This window comes from Dendrobium catenatum, unplaced genomic scaffold, assembly GCF_001605985.2.
Source record: "Dendrobium catenatum unplaced genomic scaffold, ASM160598v2 fragScaff_scaffold_370, whole genome shotgun sequence".
Lineage (NCBI taxonomy): Eukaryota > Viridiplantae > Streptophyta > Magnoliopsida > Asparagales > Orchidaceae > Dendrobium > Dendrobium catenatum.
The window spans coordinates 4,701,899-4,718,445 of NW_021318832.1; the positions used below are offsets into that span (position 1 = coordinate 4,701,899).

The 16,547-nt window shown below is 30.9% G+C and overlaps 1 protein-coding gene across 1 annotated transcript; it reads right to left on the reverse strand.

Annotated features, from left to right (window-relative positions):
* Positions 1-1,023: 1,023 nt before the first annotated feature.
* Positions 1,024-12,668, reverse strand: LOC110113863 (uncharacterized protein ycf23-like). The gene is made up of 9 exons (XM_020846570.2): positions 12,333-12,668; positions 12,162-12,227; positions 8,024-8,098; positions 5,516-5,578; positions 5,378-5,437; positions 4,215-4,304; positions 4,019-4,126; positions 3,746-3,868; positions 1,024-1,567 (listed from the first exon to the last, which is right to left on the reverse strand). The coding sequence occupies exons 1-9, from the start codon at positions 12,558-12,560 to the stop codon at positions 1,439-1,441; spliced, it is 942 nt and encodes a 313-aa protein (XP_020702229.1). The 5' UTR covers positions 12,561-12,668; the 3' UTR covers positions 1,024-1,438.
* Between the last annotated feature and the right edge of the window lie 3,879 nt (positions 12,669-16,547).

The window sequence follows — 16,547 nt, forward strand, 5'->3', positions numbered from 1 at the left end:
TTTTTATGATAATCTTATTATAACTACTAGATTATGCTCTTTTGTATCTATCTTATGAACCCTTTCAAATTAGATTCAAATATTAATCTAACCTCACTTGAACATGTTTCGAATCTTATTCAAATCAATGGCATTTACAACTATATCTAAATACATAGTGCGCAACCAAAAAATAGTGTTTTTTATCATAAATGAAATTTCGAGAATATTTCTCTAAGAAAACAATATCATATATATTTTTCCAATTATACTTATTTTCCAAAATTTAAGTTTATTTTAAAAATTAAATAATTAATAATTAATTATAAATAATCACATTTCAACTTTATCAAATCCAATTAAGCCTAATTAATAAAATACCTTTATAAACACCAATTAATTTTTAAAAAAATAGGTTAATTAATATTATAAGTAACTATTGTATTTTTTATTAATCAAACTAAAATTTAATCTACATTCCAAATCTTAATGAACATAAGCAAAATTGCGATTACTTAATTATTTTTTTTATTTGCCAATAATTAATTCTTAATTTGATTACTAGCAAATCAGTTAATTGTCAAATATTAAGGGAAAAACAACTATTTTCAAAGTTATTATAGCCATTATAATTCTTTTTAAATTGGCAAAAAAAATTTATGCAATCACATTAACAATCCGACTGTAAAAAATAATTTATCACCACATAAATTTCGCAAAAATAAACGAATGAAAATATGTCAGTTATGTTAAAAGCAAAACAATAAAAAAAAAAAAAAACAATCTCACATATACATTTAGGCTTCGTTTGATTTTTCCTCTCCTTTTGTAAAAGATAATTTTAAAAACATTGGTCAACGGAATGGAGTTTTTAAACGGAGAAGCAAATATCAAAAAGCTTTTCAAAATAATAGAAAAATAAAATTCCCTAAAAAATATTTCTATAGAAGCGTCCCATCCAAACAACAACCAAAAAATAATTTCGCCGTTTCTAAACAGAGAAATAAAAAAATGCCGAAACAAATGAGGCCTTAGCCTTAATAATTGGTCAACACTTTAAAAAGTTGTGAAATGTTTATTTTTAAACTACAATGGTCTATCAATTTGTCCCATACAAAAAGCAATAATAACTAAAAAAAACTCTGCCCAATGAAACCACAAACTTTCTATAATTCAATAGTTCCAACCGTCAAAAAACCAAAAAAACAAACAAACAAAAGATCTCATAGATCTACAAATGCATATAGCCAATTAGTTTACTAAGGCTTCATTTGGGATGACTTTTTTTCTGTTTCTTAAAGTAATTTTTTAGTATAAAAATTTTAATTTTTGTACAAGAAAACTGTTTTATGAAGCATTAAGAAAGCCGTCCCAAACGAAGCATAAATGTCAATCACATGGTTGTATCAAAACCAAGGCTTTTCAACTCCAAGTCTGCAGTAATGGCGCTTCATCGCATCTATTGCTGAGAAAATGTTGATTTCTCAAGAAGCTGAGCTTTTGAAAGGCCAAGAGATTCAGCTATAGATTTCACCTCAGCTATCATTGCAACCACATCATTCAATTTGTTCACAGCCGAACCAACTCCCTGTTGCAGAAACAACAAACAACAAAGGATTTGTCTCAGTTTTGGGTGAATTTCAGACTTCCATTCATGAAATGTGATGCAGATAAATCTGTTTCTATTTACATTTGACATGGAAATTTCTTTCACCAAGTTCAGAGCTCCAAAGCTGGAAAATGGCTTCTTTTTAATTTGAAAATTGTATTATCTAATGACTGATCTTCTAGCAAATGAAATTTTCTTATCCATGGCAAAATTATAATAAATGATGAAGATAGATAGATAGAGAGAGAGAGAGGAGGAGGAGGAGAGAGGTGGTTGGCCAACTAAAAGATGGTTTAGAGACCATCTTCCTTGGAATATTCTGATAGAAAACAGCCACCAAAATAAATAAAGCTTGCAGGAAATCAGATAAAAACAGCAATATTGAGCAGCTTTAATGAAAAACTGAAGGAAATCCCAAAAAACAGCACTTTATATTCACTACAAGTTGAAAAGAAACGATTCGATACAATGAATCCTCAATTCAAGAGGAATATTCCACTCTCCAAATGTCTTGCCCAAGCTTAGAGCCCCAAAAGCAAACACAAGAGATCCCAAATTTCAGCTCAAATTCAAGATATAAAACCCTAACCAAGAGGAGAATACTTAAAGCATAATACAATTATTTAATGCCTAATCCCTAAACAGCCCTTCACATTTGAATTTTCCCCCCTAAACCCAAGCTCCCATCAATGCTTGGGCCCCACCCATGTGGCCTGCGTCCTGTAGAAAAGAACGGGTCGAGGAGGCACCAGTTCAGGTTGGGCTTGGGCGGCCGGCCTAACATATTCTTATTCATCATATTCATTATTTTGACTTTACCAAAATTCCTAAATTTCTAAAAAAGATTTTAACATCTTAGAAAATATTAATAAGGAAAGCAAATGAAAACTAAAAAAATCATGTTGAATATTTTATGAAAAATAAATCTTTTATAAAAGAATCATCAAAATAAAGTATTCTTCATATTATATCATTATTGTATACTTAAATAAAAAAAAGCAAATCATGATGAGACCAAATAAGGCAGGTGATGGTCATCAAAATAAGATATGTGGTGATATGGCAATCATGAGAAAAATCGTCTAAAATATTCAGAGACTATTTTTATATAGCCATTTTACTCCCCAAAGTTTAGATTTCTCAAATTTAGTACATCAACTATTCAAAAATGAACCCAAATGGTCACTTTGATAGAAATTGATGAAAATTGAGATACAAAATTGATTCAAATTTAGTATAGTAGATGGAATAAATTATTTGGGATCAATTTTGTATAGTCAATAAAATAAATTAGAGAAATGTGATACTCTAAGACTAAATTATATACATATAAATAATCGAAGGATTATCATGAATTTTTTCTCTCAATAATTATAATGAGTTAGAATGCATTGTAAAGCCTTAAAACAACCTACGCTCCTAAGCAGATGGAAGCCCTATTGAATCTTCGCAATGATGTCCGAGATATATTCTATGTTCTAAGACTTCAACTTCCCTCTTCATTTTCTTCTCCATCGCCGCTATATCATTGGTAAAGGGCTCGCATGAGTGAAGCACTCTACTCTCCCATAGAACTACGATAAACATCAAGAGCCCTACACAACTTTTGTGATGTAGGGGGAGACTCATATGAAAATGATGCTTAAGACACTTCCCAAGTGCACATACATGACTTTTGTGTAGCGGATTGCCCCGACTTAGTTTTGCCACCCCCTTTTGCAGGGTTGATGAAGAATCATTTTTGAAGTATAAATCATGAAATTGGATAAAATGATAACTCACAATGTGGTGCTACACAAAAGTTCTTATTTTCAAGTAACAAGTGAAAAATGTGGTGCCAACGTCACTTCTCCAGGCTCACCATTGAACACTTCCCTTGCGCCATCTCCTTCTAATGAACAAGTGAAAAATGTTGAAGGCAAAATAGATTTTCATTCTAGTGATGGCAAGGCATTCATCCTTGAATTATTTCACATGAGATGTCTACTAGAAAGCCTACCAGAACATGTTAAGAAGGAAAAATAGGCCTCTAACAAAAATTATGGAACAAAGTAGGAGATTTTTTATAAATGTGAGAATAGGTGCCACATAAACCAAAATGGAGGGACCTAAATGCAATTCATTATGATATATAAAATAAATAAGATAGATACATACCACTCCAGCTGCACCTGCAGCCAAGGCCATGGGTGCTGTAACAGCACTAAGTCCAGATGAACACATAACTGGAATTTTAACTGCCCGTGAAATAGAATATGTAGCTGCAATAGTTGGCGTTGCCTATTCCAATAGCAAATAAACAGTAAGGCAAATTACACAAAAAAAAATCATATAAATAGCAAAATGGCTGATTACATATAAAAGTAATATTTTCTTTTCATCCCAACCACCTATTTCAACAATAGGTGAAGCTCGGTTTTGATGTTTTACCTTCTCGATTAAACCCGCAACTCCGGGTTCTGAAGGATTTGAATATTTCCCGCCTTCAGTCTGAATTATGTCAGCACCTTCCTGTTCCAGCAATTCTGCCAGAATTACCTATCATAGAGCAAATTGTTTTGTAGATTCATCGTAACAATTTCTAAGAAATAGACTATACTTCCATAACCAGTTTCATGACGCCAACCTGATCAGGTATAGTTAATGTATGAGGAACAGTGACAGATAGTGCAATGGACGGTAGGATCTTTTTGGTCTCCCGGGTTAACTTTAGTATCTAAAAATTCAACATAGAAAGCTTAGGTTAAGAAGAAAACAATTATAGAGAAGTTGAGCAAAGTGAGGCTTAGGCTTTGTTTGGGATGGCTTTCTTACTGTTTTTTAAAGCAACTAAGTATAAAAATTAAAATTTTTGTACTAAAAAGCTGCTTAAAGAAACAGTAAGAAAGCCGTCTCAATTGAAGCCTAAAAGTACTGAAGATGGTTGTTTATAGTATAATAAGCACAAGATAAGACATCTTGCTTTAAAAAAAAGAGAGAGATCAAGCACAAGATAACTAATTTAAACATTTTTATCTTAATTTTATAAAGTTTATCCACAACCTTGTTTATGATTCATGAAAACTTGCCATCTAAGTATCTTTCGTGAATATAAAGAATATTCACCAGCTAGTAGTTGTTAAAGAATAAAGAGACCGTTTTGAAGTAGATAATTTTACAGGGGAAAAAAAAACAAAACATAAGTAATCATAACTTTTTCTGTTTGCCGATACTACCAGTTTCATAGATAGAAGCAAAAACAAAGTACTTGAAATCATGGAGTGATTGCTGGGGAAAAAACCAAGAAGAAAGCATATACAGTATATATTATGAGTTAAACTAGAGAGGATTATTTTCAAATTCAAGAGAAAATATCAGCTCTGCAAATTATAGCAGCATAGAAAAATAAAGGAATTGATTTGCTTAAAATAGAACTTACAGATAAAGGGAAATAACAACACAAAACAAAAAGAAAATGAGTGGAAACATGATAAATGCAGCAGAATATGGAATGAATTAAACTAATCATAGAGTCTCACAAAGTTTTCCCAAACACTAGTAACCTTCATCTTATCAGAGCAGTAAAAAGTGCAGTTTATGTAAAATCATTCACAAATTACAGAAGTTTGCCATTGTTTGCATATTATTAATGTAAAAATGGAATGTCAAACACAAACATTCTCGTTTATTTTTGCCAATTCAATCATGGTTAGACATGTCATGTTTTTGTGTAAACAAAAGCATCGAGTAGCACATTTAGATGGATTTGTGATGAACTCTATTTGCAGATTCATTTATCATTAGTACAACCTGCTCTGAAGAGAACTGTTTTCCCATCTCATAGAAGGAATCATAATTTCCAATTTCAACCTGCAAGCAGCTTTCAAGTTATGAGGTCATGTACGAATCAGTAGAAAAAATTGACAATTTTTCAGCAATTGCACTAACCATCGCGGCACCTGCTTCTACTGCAGAAAGAAATGCCATTGGCTCTACAGATGACACACAAACCTTGAAATAAAAGTTAAGACACATCATAGAAATTTAAATGGATGAATTACTGAATAAAACAGGCAGTAGGAAGATATCTGAATGTTATTAAGCTTCCAATAGGCTAAACATGAAATTTATTATTTAGTAATGAAAGTATTTACAGTAGTAACATCACCTACTAAGTAGCCTAAGAGCATTGTAATTTAACTTCAGATATACGAGATGAAGATCTACTACATAATTTCTTCCTCTACATTAATAATGAATGATTTTATTCATTAAATAATATTTGAATGATTTTATTCATTAAATAAATAATGAAGATCTACTACATAATATCTGAATGTTTTGAATGGTTATCAATTATTCTTAACATTCTTTTTATTCAATTTGCATGCAGTATGTTTAAGATATAAATATAATTATATCATGCCCAATTCATATTTGTATCCTACATTTTTAATAATTGGCATGCCCTATGTTTGTGTCATATTATATCTTTATTGTCGTGTGTGTGTGTATATATATATATATAAGCTCAAATTGTATTTCAAATTAGCCATATTGAGCTCAAAAACAACTTAGAAAAGAAAATTCAAGAAATATGCTCGTGATTCAACTAAAAAATGAGTCAATTTTGAATTGACTCAAAACTTAAACAAGCTTTGAGTTTTGACAAAACAACCAATCTTACGCCTAATCAATTTAGAAGATCAAGAAACTTGAATTTTTGCCAAGTTTTGCTTCCCTTGTAAACCCTGATTCCACAATTAATTTCAACTAAATGAAGAAAACAAATCATAAGCTCCTTACATTAAATGAAGGTTTGAAAGTTTTAGATTCTCTAGCAAAATTATATTGTGATTTGTATGATAATAAATAGTTCAAAGCTTTTATAGTACACGGGATGATGGCAAAGACTAGCATGTAAAAAGTGCAATAATGAAAGAATATTATTAAAACTTCATGGAATTGTTGTTGAATATGGTAATTGTTTAAAAAAAAAAAAGGTTACTCGATGTTCAAGTTCATTAATTTCTTGTTCAAATTGCCAATGTAATTTCCATGTTGATGGGGTAGCCTACGCATTCCTTTCCACATAATGCAGCATATCAGCCAAATCAATAGAGTTTTCAAGAGGACAGTAAAGCAAAAGAGTGAGTAACGTAAAGGAACTGAGGATAAATAAATTGATGAATCATGAGGAGCTCAAGGAAGAGAAGAAGCTTAATACTCAATAGATGTTTCGTGGTTGGATGTCCTTAAGAGCCTACGTTTTGTAAACATAATTATCCACACCACTACAGTAGACTTTATTGTCCCATCTTGTGTGAGTACCCAAGAGAACTGGAATGAAAACAGAGGTGTGGAACTAAGGATACAATTAAGATATAATAAGTTGAAAAAGAAGGCCCAATAGAGTTCTGAAAAGATAATTCATTTGAGAATTAAAAAAGAAGTTGAAGTTGGTGTTAGCCATAAAAATATGGTACACTATGAGAAGGGTATGATCAAGTGTAAGCAACTAGTGAAGTAGAAATTTCTAAGCTTTTACACTGCTTTTAATTTGCAAGAGCAAATTACTTTCGCAAGAGGATCTATGATCCAGGTGGGTGCATGTTTAGGGGGAAAAAAAAACTAAAGAGGGTCAAGGGAAAACAAAAAGCAGCGCCACTCCAAAAGAGTTATTATATTAAATGTGATTGTGTCTAATATACTTAGGCTTCATTTGTGACAGCTTTTTTACAACTTCTTAAAGATGTTTTCTAGTATAAAAATTTTAATTTTTATACTAAAAAACTGTTTTAAAAGCAATAAGAAATCCATCCCAAATGAAGCCTTAATTATAAGTGATTTCAACCTATAACCATCTCAATGACATTATTTGGGCCATTCACATTACAGTGGCCAACTAAAGAGCTAGCTGGGCTATATCATGATTTTTTGGCCACTCATATGGGTAAGGAATGCTGGCATCCCTTTATTCAAGGGAAATTTGGTGTATGCTTAATGTATCACTATTCTATCTTTAGTAAGATATACCATCTTTTGTAAAAGTTTATTTTAAACAACATAGAATTAATTTCACTAACAAGGATTTTTTTTTTAAATTCATATACTAGTAAGAATATCTTTGAAGATAATTCTTTGCTCAATAAAACAACTTGCTTGATATTTATAATACCTTAAACAGATTACTTAATATTACTTTTATTATCTCAACAAAAACTCAAATACTGGATTTATCGTATTGCTTCGTTCAGCGAAAAGATTGAGAAAACGATAATGATACTCACATTATATAAAACCATGACAGATTCATCGAACAAAGATTGAACAGGATTTTGGTAAACAAGAGCACCAAAACTATCTATCACATCAAAGATTGAACAATAGAAAATTTTGGGAACAATCATACAACTTACAACGAAAAGAAGATAATTTCATAAACTTTAGTTTTACCGGTAGAGAAGTGAGATTCATGGCAAGCTTTACCAAATCTGGATCACAAGCTATATCAACAAGAGTGGCACCTCCCTGTCATTCAGCTTTGTTAATGAGATATATAGCCGTTGTAAAAATTATGCTGGTTGATATATATAAAAAAAAAAAAAACAATCAAAATTAAAGCTTGGGCATGGAAAAAAGGGTGAAAAGTTTGAAATTCATGGTTTCCATAACCCCATTACCATCAGTAAGGCAAACCAAAATAAAAATTCATGAAAAATGGAAAGTATTGCATCAAACTAGAATATGTGATTCTATTAGATACTTTAGGATGACATTATGAAGAATTTCAGCAGAGCCTTCGATCACCAAACCATGGGCAAACCAAGATGATGTATGGGCAATTTGAGAATATGGCAATGAAACATTTTAGTTTTAAAGTTATAACTTGTATTTCATCTAAGTGTCAACTTACACAAACTACAAATTTAAAGTGGTTAATGAAAGTAATCTAAGTCGCAAGGGGATTATGAATCAACTCCACACAAGATGAAAAGTAGTAATATACCTACACCAGACAGACTATGAAGAAGGCAGGTTGAAAGTGTTCCTATGCAAGGAGGGATCCCCAATAAGCAATCAATAGCTTAGCCTAACAGCAAAAGGATTGGTCCACATCTTATCAAAAGAAAATATGACTAGAATGCACGCATTCACAACATAGAGTTACCAAGTGGTTGAAGCAAGTGCAACATTATATTAAAACTTTATTCTAATCTTAGCCAATCTCTAAGATAAGTCCCTCGGCAAAGAGCAAGTGATGGGGAATTGAGTAGGTCAATCAAAATTTAACCCTATGTTGCACCAACACCGCGGACTAATGAAGCACGATATTTTGGACATGTAAACTTACCTGACAAAATTGTAACACATGTCGAATGAACTCTCTATATGTCCAAATTAAAAAAAAATGAAATTCACTAACACGCATGCCAAATACATGTGTCATTAGTAATAAATTTTAACTTTAAAAGTATACTACATAAATAACTACAGTTAAGCCCTTTATTTATTCTTTCTTTTTTTTAATATCTTACCCAAATGACTTAATAGCCACTTAATATTAATTTTATTTTAATTATTCCACTCTATTTATCTATGATTTTTTTCTAATATTTCTTTTCTATTTAAAAATAATAATTTTTCCAACTTCAAGCTAATAATTTATAATATCATGTGACTATTTTTTTCTTCAATTGAGTTTAAGGTATTTAATAAATTTAAATATATATTTTATTTTATGAGTTATTAAAACAAGTTTAATATTATATGAATTCAAATTATTTTTATTTAATGTTTGAAATTAGCCTATAATTTTTTTAACTCTAAATTATAATATTATAATATTGTATCCAATACATATATGTCCTATGTTTTTAATATGAAGTGCTTCCTATGTCTGTGTTGTAATGTGTAGATGCCCCTGTATCAAAATCGCTACATCATAGATCCCAACTAGTTCAAACTCAAAAATGAACTTGAAAATGAATTTCTAATTATTAGAGAATAGGAAAATTGCCAAGCTATCTTTAAGAGGTGGGAAAGTAATTAGGGAGCCCTTTGAGCTCTTGCATGTACTTCAAGTACAAGGTTTCACTTTGCGAGGCCAATACAAGCTCCCCACTCCACCAAAAAAAAACAAATAAAATGCACACACAAAAAACTAATAGAATAGCGAGCACAACAATCAAATAGATCAACCCATCAAAATTCATGCAAACATATTGCAGTGAAACACTACAAACAAATAAAGACAATTAAACTCGCTATCTTAGAAAAAATTGGTACTAGTAAAACTTCCCAAACTTTTTGCCCAAAGGTTCTGGGTAGTACAAAAAGGATTCATAGAAACTGCATTTAGGATATTTTGATAAAAATAAAAAATAAAAAAAAATAAAAAAAAAAACACTCTAGCCCATCTTCTCTAGGAAGAGAACATGCCAATGTTATGTTGGGGGAAGTAAACCACACAACGACACAAATAAGAAATAGAAAATTACAGCGGAAAGAAAATAACACTGGGACTTAACGTGGAAAAAACTCGAAACCAGGAAAAACCCATGGTGCCAAACCACACCAAAAAATTCATTATGAAAATTCGGAGAAAATAGAACATATCTCTCTTTTTTCTCACTTTCTCCTTGTCTCCCTTCTCTTTAACACCAGTATTACATAAGAACAAACAAAGAGATGCACAAACTAACCAAGAGATGTAACCCTTAATAAAAAATGAGAAAGAAAACTGCTTTGTCCGCCTCACAGCGCTTAATTCTCCATCTACTGCCTGTATAAAAGCATCGTAGCACTGGGGTCTAGAGCGCCATAGCCTACCTGGCAGCATTGCAGTGTTCCGCTCTTTGTCTTTTTTCACCAAAATATGTAGTGTCGGGGCACTAAAGTACACATCATCAGAGTGCTCAAGCATAAAATAACCTAACCCAAGTAGGAGGAGAATCCCATACAACCCCCCAGCGAGCCCGACAGATTGAATTGAGGTATGAGGTAGTTGTACAACCAGATTTATCGACACAATCAGATTCCACACAAAACTAACATTATGATGATGGCTTGCTAGGAAGGAAGAAGATACCAATACAATAAGACCTCAAGGAACTGATTATGGGATCTCTTTGTTTCCTTTGTTATCTAGCTCTCTACATTACAGCAAACAGTTGGACCCAATCATTGCCAAAAGTAGCCTAAACACCAGCAACTCAAGAGTTTCAATCACTAATCAGCCAAGTCCTAAGTCATGACACCATACCCCAAAAACACATGCAACTCCATGCAATAGATCAAATCTAGCTTTATTCCATTCCAATCTCCCCAATTGGAAATATTTGGAAATACAACTTTTTGTTAATAAACTACATCAACCACTTAAGAATCTCGCCAAACATTACATAAAGAACTTTGTTCTAAAACAATTTAAAGGAGAAAGATGAATCCACAATCCAAACAAGTAAATAAATGCGTACTAACACCCAATCATAATGGACTGAAAAGTCAAGCAACCAAAAGATAAACACACCAAGATTAAAGTGGAAAATTCTTATGGGGGAAAAACAGATGTTTTAAACCAAGAGAAAAATTACATTACCTCAAAAAAAATAAAAGGTACACAACACGTTTCCTAAAATTAGGATAAATTACAATTGTTCCCTAGTTCCTCTAAAAGAACCTTCCAACGGTGGGAGGATATCTAGCAAGCAAGGAAGAAAAACTCACACAAGAGGCCCTCCTAAATGTCTCAAACAACCTTTGAGTATGTCATTCTTAATTCTTTGAATAATTCCTTCTTTTTTTTTTGGCCCATAAAAATAGTCAAATTGATGTCTAACCACTCAAGTGTTTCTATCCTTGGGATAATTTTGTACTTCCTTCCATCCAGGCATCCAAAAAAAATTAGATTGCATGGAATTCCTATTTTTCTGTTCTTCTATCTCTTTCTCCACTCTGAGAACCAAGCATCTTATTTCCCTCGCTTGAGATCTCCCTTGAGCTACCAACAACCTCTTTTACACCTTAATCCTCGTGCCCTCAACTAACATGGGCATATCCAGTATATGGAGCTCCAAAGTATGAGGGGATTGTTGTAAGTAGCATTATCCCTACATTTATAAAGAGGTTGTTTCCATTACTCAGACTTGGGACCTTCAAAACACAATAGAGAGGCTTAATCGCTACGCTAGGCTTTTCCTCTTCCTCAAACAACCAACTTAAAACAAAAATGAAAGAGCCACCCTACATGAGCCAAACCAGTAGCCCATGGATTAATGAGTTTATCAGGTCTCCCACATCATGAAAAATCTCAACACATTTGAGGGTAAGAGATCCACATCATGTTTTGGCCAAATAAGCCTACAAATGGATCTCAGATGCCTCCATAGTTGAGGTAATTTTCACCATTTTCTGCATAGTCAAACCCTGTTCCCTTTCACTTCTGGCTACAACTTCAAAGATAGAGAACTCCAGTAATGGCTACAACTACAGCACCACCTCAAAGATGGAACTCCAACTTAGTAAAAGCCATCTTCTCTTGCAACAAATTATCATTATTTCCAACTATTGTGAAATGAAGGTAGAGTTAAACCTTTTCTGCTGCAATGACAACAGATGCTACGTTCTCCTTGTCAAAATTCTGAAGTCCAGAAATGATCTGAAAAAAAAAAAAAAAACCCAAAATATAAACCTGAACCTAACAACCAGCAAAATATTCTTGGTCACATCAAAAGATAAGCTTAAAAGAGTGCAAAGGAGATACCTTTAGAGCTCTTCTATCACGGAAGCTTCTGAGTACGAACTCCTTTGTCACAGAAAGGGATGCCCTGGTGGTCAGAGCAATGGGGGCCGGTTTTCTCGCCGGGTGGCGGTGGCTCGCCGCTGGGAAGAGCCGGAGAAGGGGGTTACGTTCTCGCTGCTGAAGAGAGAACTCGTCGTTTTTACAATGGGTGGGAACTGACAAAGAACCGAACACCGCTCCATGAGCCATTCTGAAGTATGGTTGCTGGGGATTCCTCCTAAGCTCAGAGATAGGAAGCCAGCTCCGGGAGAGCTGAGATAGACGATGTCAGAAAGATAAGGTGCTCTCAGCTCTGCTTTGGCTTATTTTAATTGAAATTAATACTTCAAATTTTAAATTTTTTTTCTTTTTTTTTAATTCAATATACTCAAACTTTGGCTGCTAAAAAGATATTAATCACCTAAAATGAATCAATTTTAGCTTAATTAATCCATAAATCACAATAACAATTTTGCTAATGAATTTAGTTCAAATATTAATTTTCTTATTAAATTTGTATTCAACTAATGCTGAAAATTCTTGACAGAAACATTATTGTTGACGGTGGAGTGAATCACTGCAAAAGTTGAGAGAAGCAGAGGGAGGAGAGGAGCAAATCTTTAAAGAAGTTTGTACTGAAAAAGAGCCAATTGAGAAATCCATCTTAGGATTTCCATTAAAAGTTAAAACAATGAAGAACACCACAGAAACTCTACCCTCTGTGTTCAAAAACGAAGAGAAGATAGGACATATTTTATAAATAATGACGCTTAATATATATATATATATATATTTTGTTGAGGTTGCCAGTGACTATTTCTCTTTCTAATTTTTTAAATAAAATTTATTGACAAAGGGATAGTTCAATCACATTAATACTTAGAATTGTGACTTTCAAGGAGCAAAACATTAACTTTAGAAAACTTATTAGCAATGTAGTTCAATTTTCCTATGGTGTGGGACTAAGCCAACTAGCTTATTCACTTATGTGTGAATAAGTGAATTTGTTTGAGTAGAAAAATTTTATGATTTGAGTTCATCCCTCTAACCCCTATTTATAGGTTTACGCTAAGTGTTGAATGTTATAGAATTGACCACATGTATCTCTTAGTGACAGTTAAAAAAAATAGGGATTTTTACATGCATAATACTTAAAATTATTGAAAATAAATATTTAGCATCAAAATTTCTATATTTACTAATATACCACCTAAAATCCATCTTTTAATCAATTCTAACATTTCGTTTAAACATTCCTTCAAAAATCACTTTCAGCGATTGTCTTCCCCGTCAATGGCACCCTTTCACAATAAATACAAGTATCTCATTGGTTCATTGGAGTGGTAGAATAGAAGAAAAGGGAGATTTTATGTTGTATATTAGTAAATATTGAAGTTTAGGTGTTAAATATGTATTTTCAATAGTTTTAGATGTTATGAATGTAAAAATCAAAAAAAAAAAAAATACAAGAATTATGCTATTCAATTTCTATTATATAGATTAGTTGGCAATATAATGATTTTGCAAATCATTAGACTTAAGGAAGTCCCCTACCAAGTTAATAAAAAAAACTAACTTTGCGTGAATAAGTAGAACAACTATAAAATAATAATCAACCATATAACGAAAGTTATTCATTATGTTGATTAGTATATCATACTTGTATGTTTAGGACTAGTTGGATTTGTGATTTCCTCTTGGGCTTAAACCAAGCTGACATAGATTGGAATTTGACTAACTTGTCTTGAACCAAGTCAACTTGGTTTAAATTTAATTTTCAATAAAATTAAAGAAAGAGGGTTTTCATAATATTCACAAGGTTTTTTTTTATCACTCCCTTTTTTGTTTTGTTTTTGGGAATTTTTTTAATATATACAATAATATTTATATATTCATGCATCTTTGATTTTTAAATTATTTATATTCTGCAGTTCATTACTCTAAATGTCATAGGAGAAAAATTCATATGAATTTTTACTAACTAGCTCATTGAAATGTGAGGAAGGCATATAAAAGTGGTTTGTAAGAATATACATAATGATATGGAATAGTACTTACATTTATTTAATCATTAATGAAAGAGAAGAGCATGCACTAGAGTTCTGAGTTACAATTTTGTTAAATGGGATTAGTTTTATTTCTCTTTGTACATTTTCTCGTCGAAAAGAAGCAGATTAAGATGTTGCAAAACTTGCACTTGATATTATATCAAAAAATTGAAGAATGAGGATTCCAGTAGTATTCATAAGATTTTTTTTCTTATCATTGCATTTTTTATTTTATTTTTGGAATTTTTTAACATAAACAAGAAAATTTGTATATTAATGCAAATTTTATTTTTTAAATTATTTGTATTCTACTACTCACTACTATAAATGTCGTAGGAGAAAAGTTCATATGAATTGATACTAACTAATTCATTGATATGCAAGGAATAAGGCACATGAAATTTCTCATTATGTATATTTTTTTCTTGTTTCCCAAAACTTTTAGTTTAGGATATTATAAAATTGTTTTACATTAATTTTTACTTAACAGGATCCAGCACTTTGCAAATTGCTCATTAATGAATATGAAGCTAAGATGAAGAAAGGCATGCACACATATAGCACCACTCATCAAAATAGACTTCTTCAAATATTTATTACGACTATTACTTTCGATAAAAAAATTTATGTTGGATTTGTTGGAAGGAGTAAAAAGGTGGTAGCACGAAATGAAACATGTGTTGTTATTGAATCTGTTTTAGATATTGTTCTTTTATCTACATGCATGAATTGATCTTTTTTAATAATAATAAAAATTATGTTAACATTTTTTCATATATGTCCTGTTGGAAATATTCATGATATTTTTTGTAGCAAATTTAAACACAATTTCTATAATGACCTAAATTATCAAGAAAAAAAATATTTGTCATTCACAAATTTGACATATTAAAACTTACACTTGAAATTATATCAATAAATTTAAAGAATGAGGGTCCTGTAATATTCTGAAGATTTTTTTTATATCATTGTATTTTTTTTTTAATTTTTTTAACATCGATAATAATATTTGTATATTCATACAACTTTAATTTTTAAATTATTTATATTATACTACTCACTACTATAAATGTTGTAGAAGAAACATCCATATGAATTGATACTAATTAATTTATTGATATGTGAGGAATAAGACATAAAATTTCTTATGATGTACATTTTTTTCCAAAACTTTTAGTTTATGATATAATAAAATTGCTTAACATTACATTCTACTTGACATGATCGAACACTTTCTAAATTGATCATTAAGGAGTATGGAGCTATGATGAAGAAAAACATGTCAACATATATTACCACTCAACAAGATGGACTTCTTCCAATATTTACTATGCATATTAATTTCAATGAAAAAATTTATGTTCGATTTGCTGGAAGGACCAAAAAGGAGAAAAAATGAAATACAACATATGTTGTTATTGAATTTATTTTTGGTTTAATTATTTTATATGTATGCATGAATTGAATTTTTTTTTAAAAGTATTGATAATATGTTAATGTTTTGTTATATCAAGCGCTATTGAAAATATTCGAGATATTTTTTACAGCAAATTCAAACACAATTTTTATAATGGCCCAAATTATGAAGAAAAAAAAAACTTTGACATTCACAAACTTGATAAATCAAAACTTTCACATGAGATTATAACAAAAAGTAAAAAAAAAAGGTTCTTGTAATATTCAAAAGGATTTTTTTCTTATCATAGAATTTTTTTAATTTATTTTTGAGAATTTTTTTAACATAGATAATAATATTTTTATATTCATGCAGGTTTGATTTTTAAATTATTTATATTTTACTACTCACTAGTGTAAATATAGTAGGAGAAAAATTCATATTAATTGCTACTAACTAATTCATTGATATGTGAGGAATAAGACACATAAAATTCCTCATGATGTAAATTTTTGTTTCCTAAAACTTTTATTTTAGAATATTAAAAATAGTTTGACATTGCATTCTACTTAACTCAATCAAATACTTTGCAAATTGACCTTTAATGAATATGGAGCTAAGATGAAGAAAGACATGCCTGCATATACCACCACTCAACAAGATTAACTTCATCCAACATTTATTACGACTATTACTTTCGATGGAAAAATTAATATTTGATTTATTTGAATGAGCAAAAAGGAGGCAGAATGA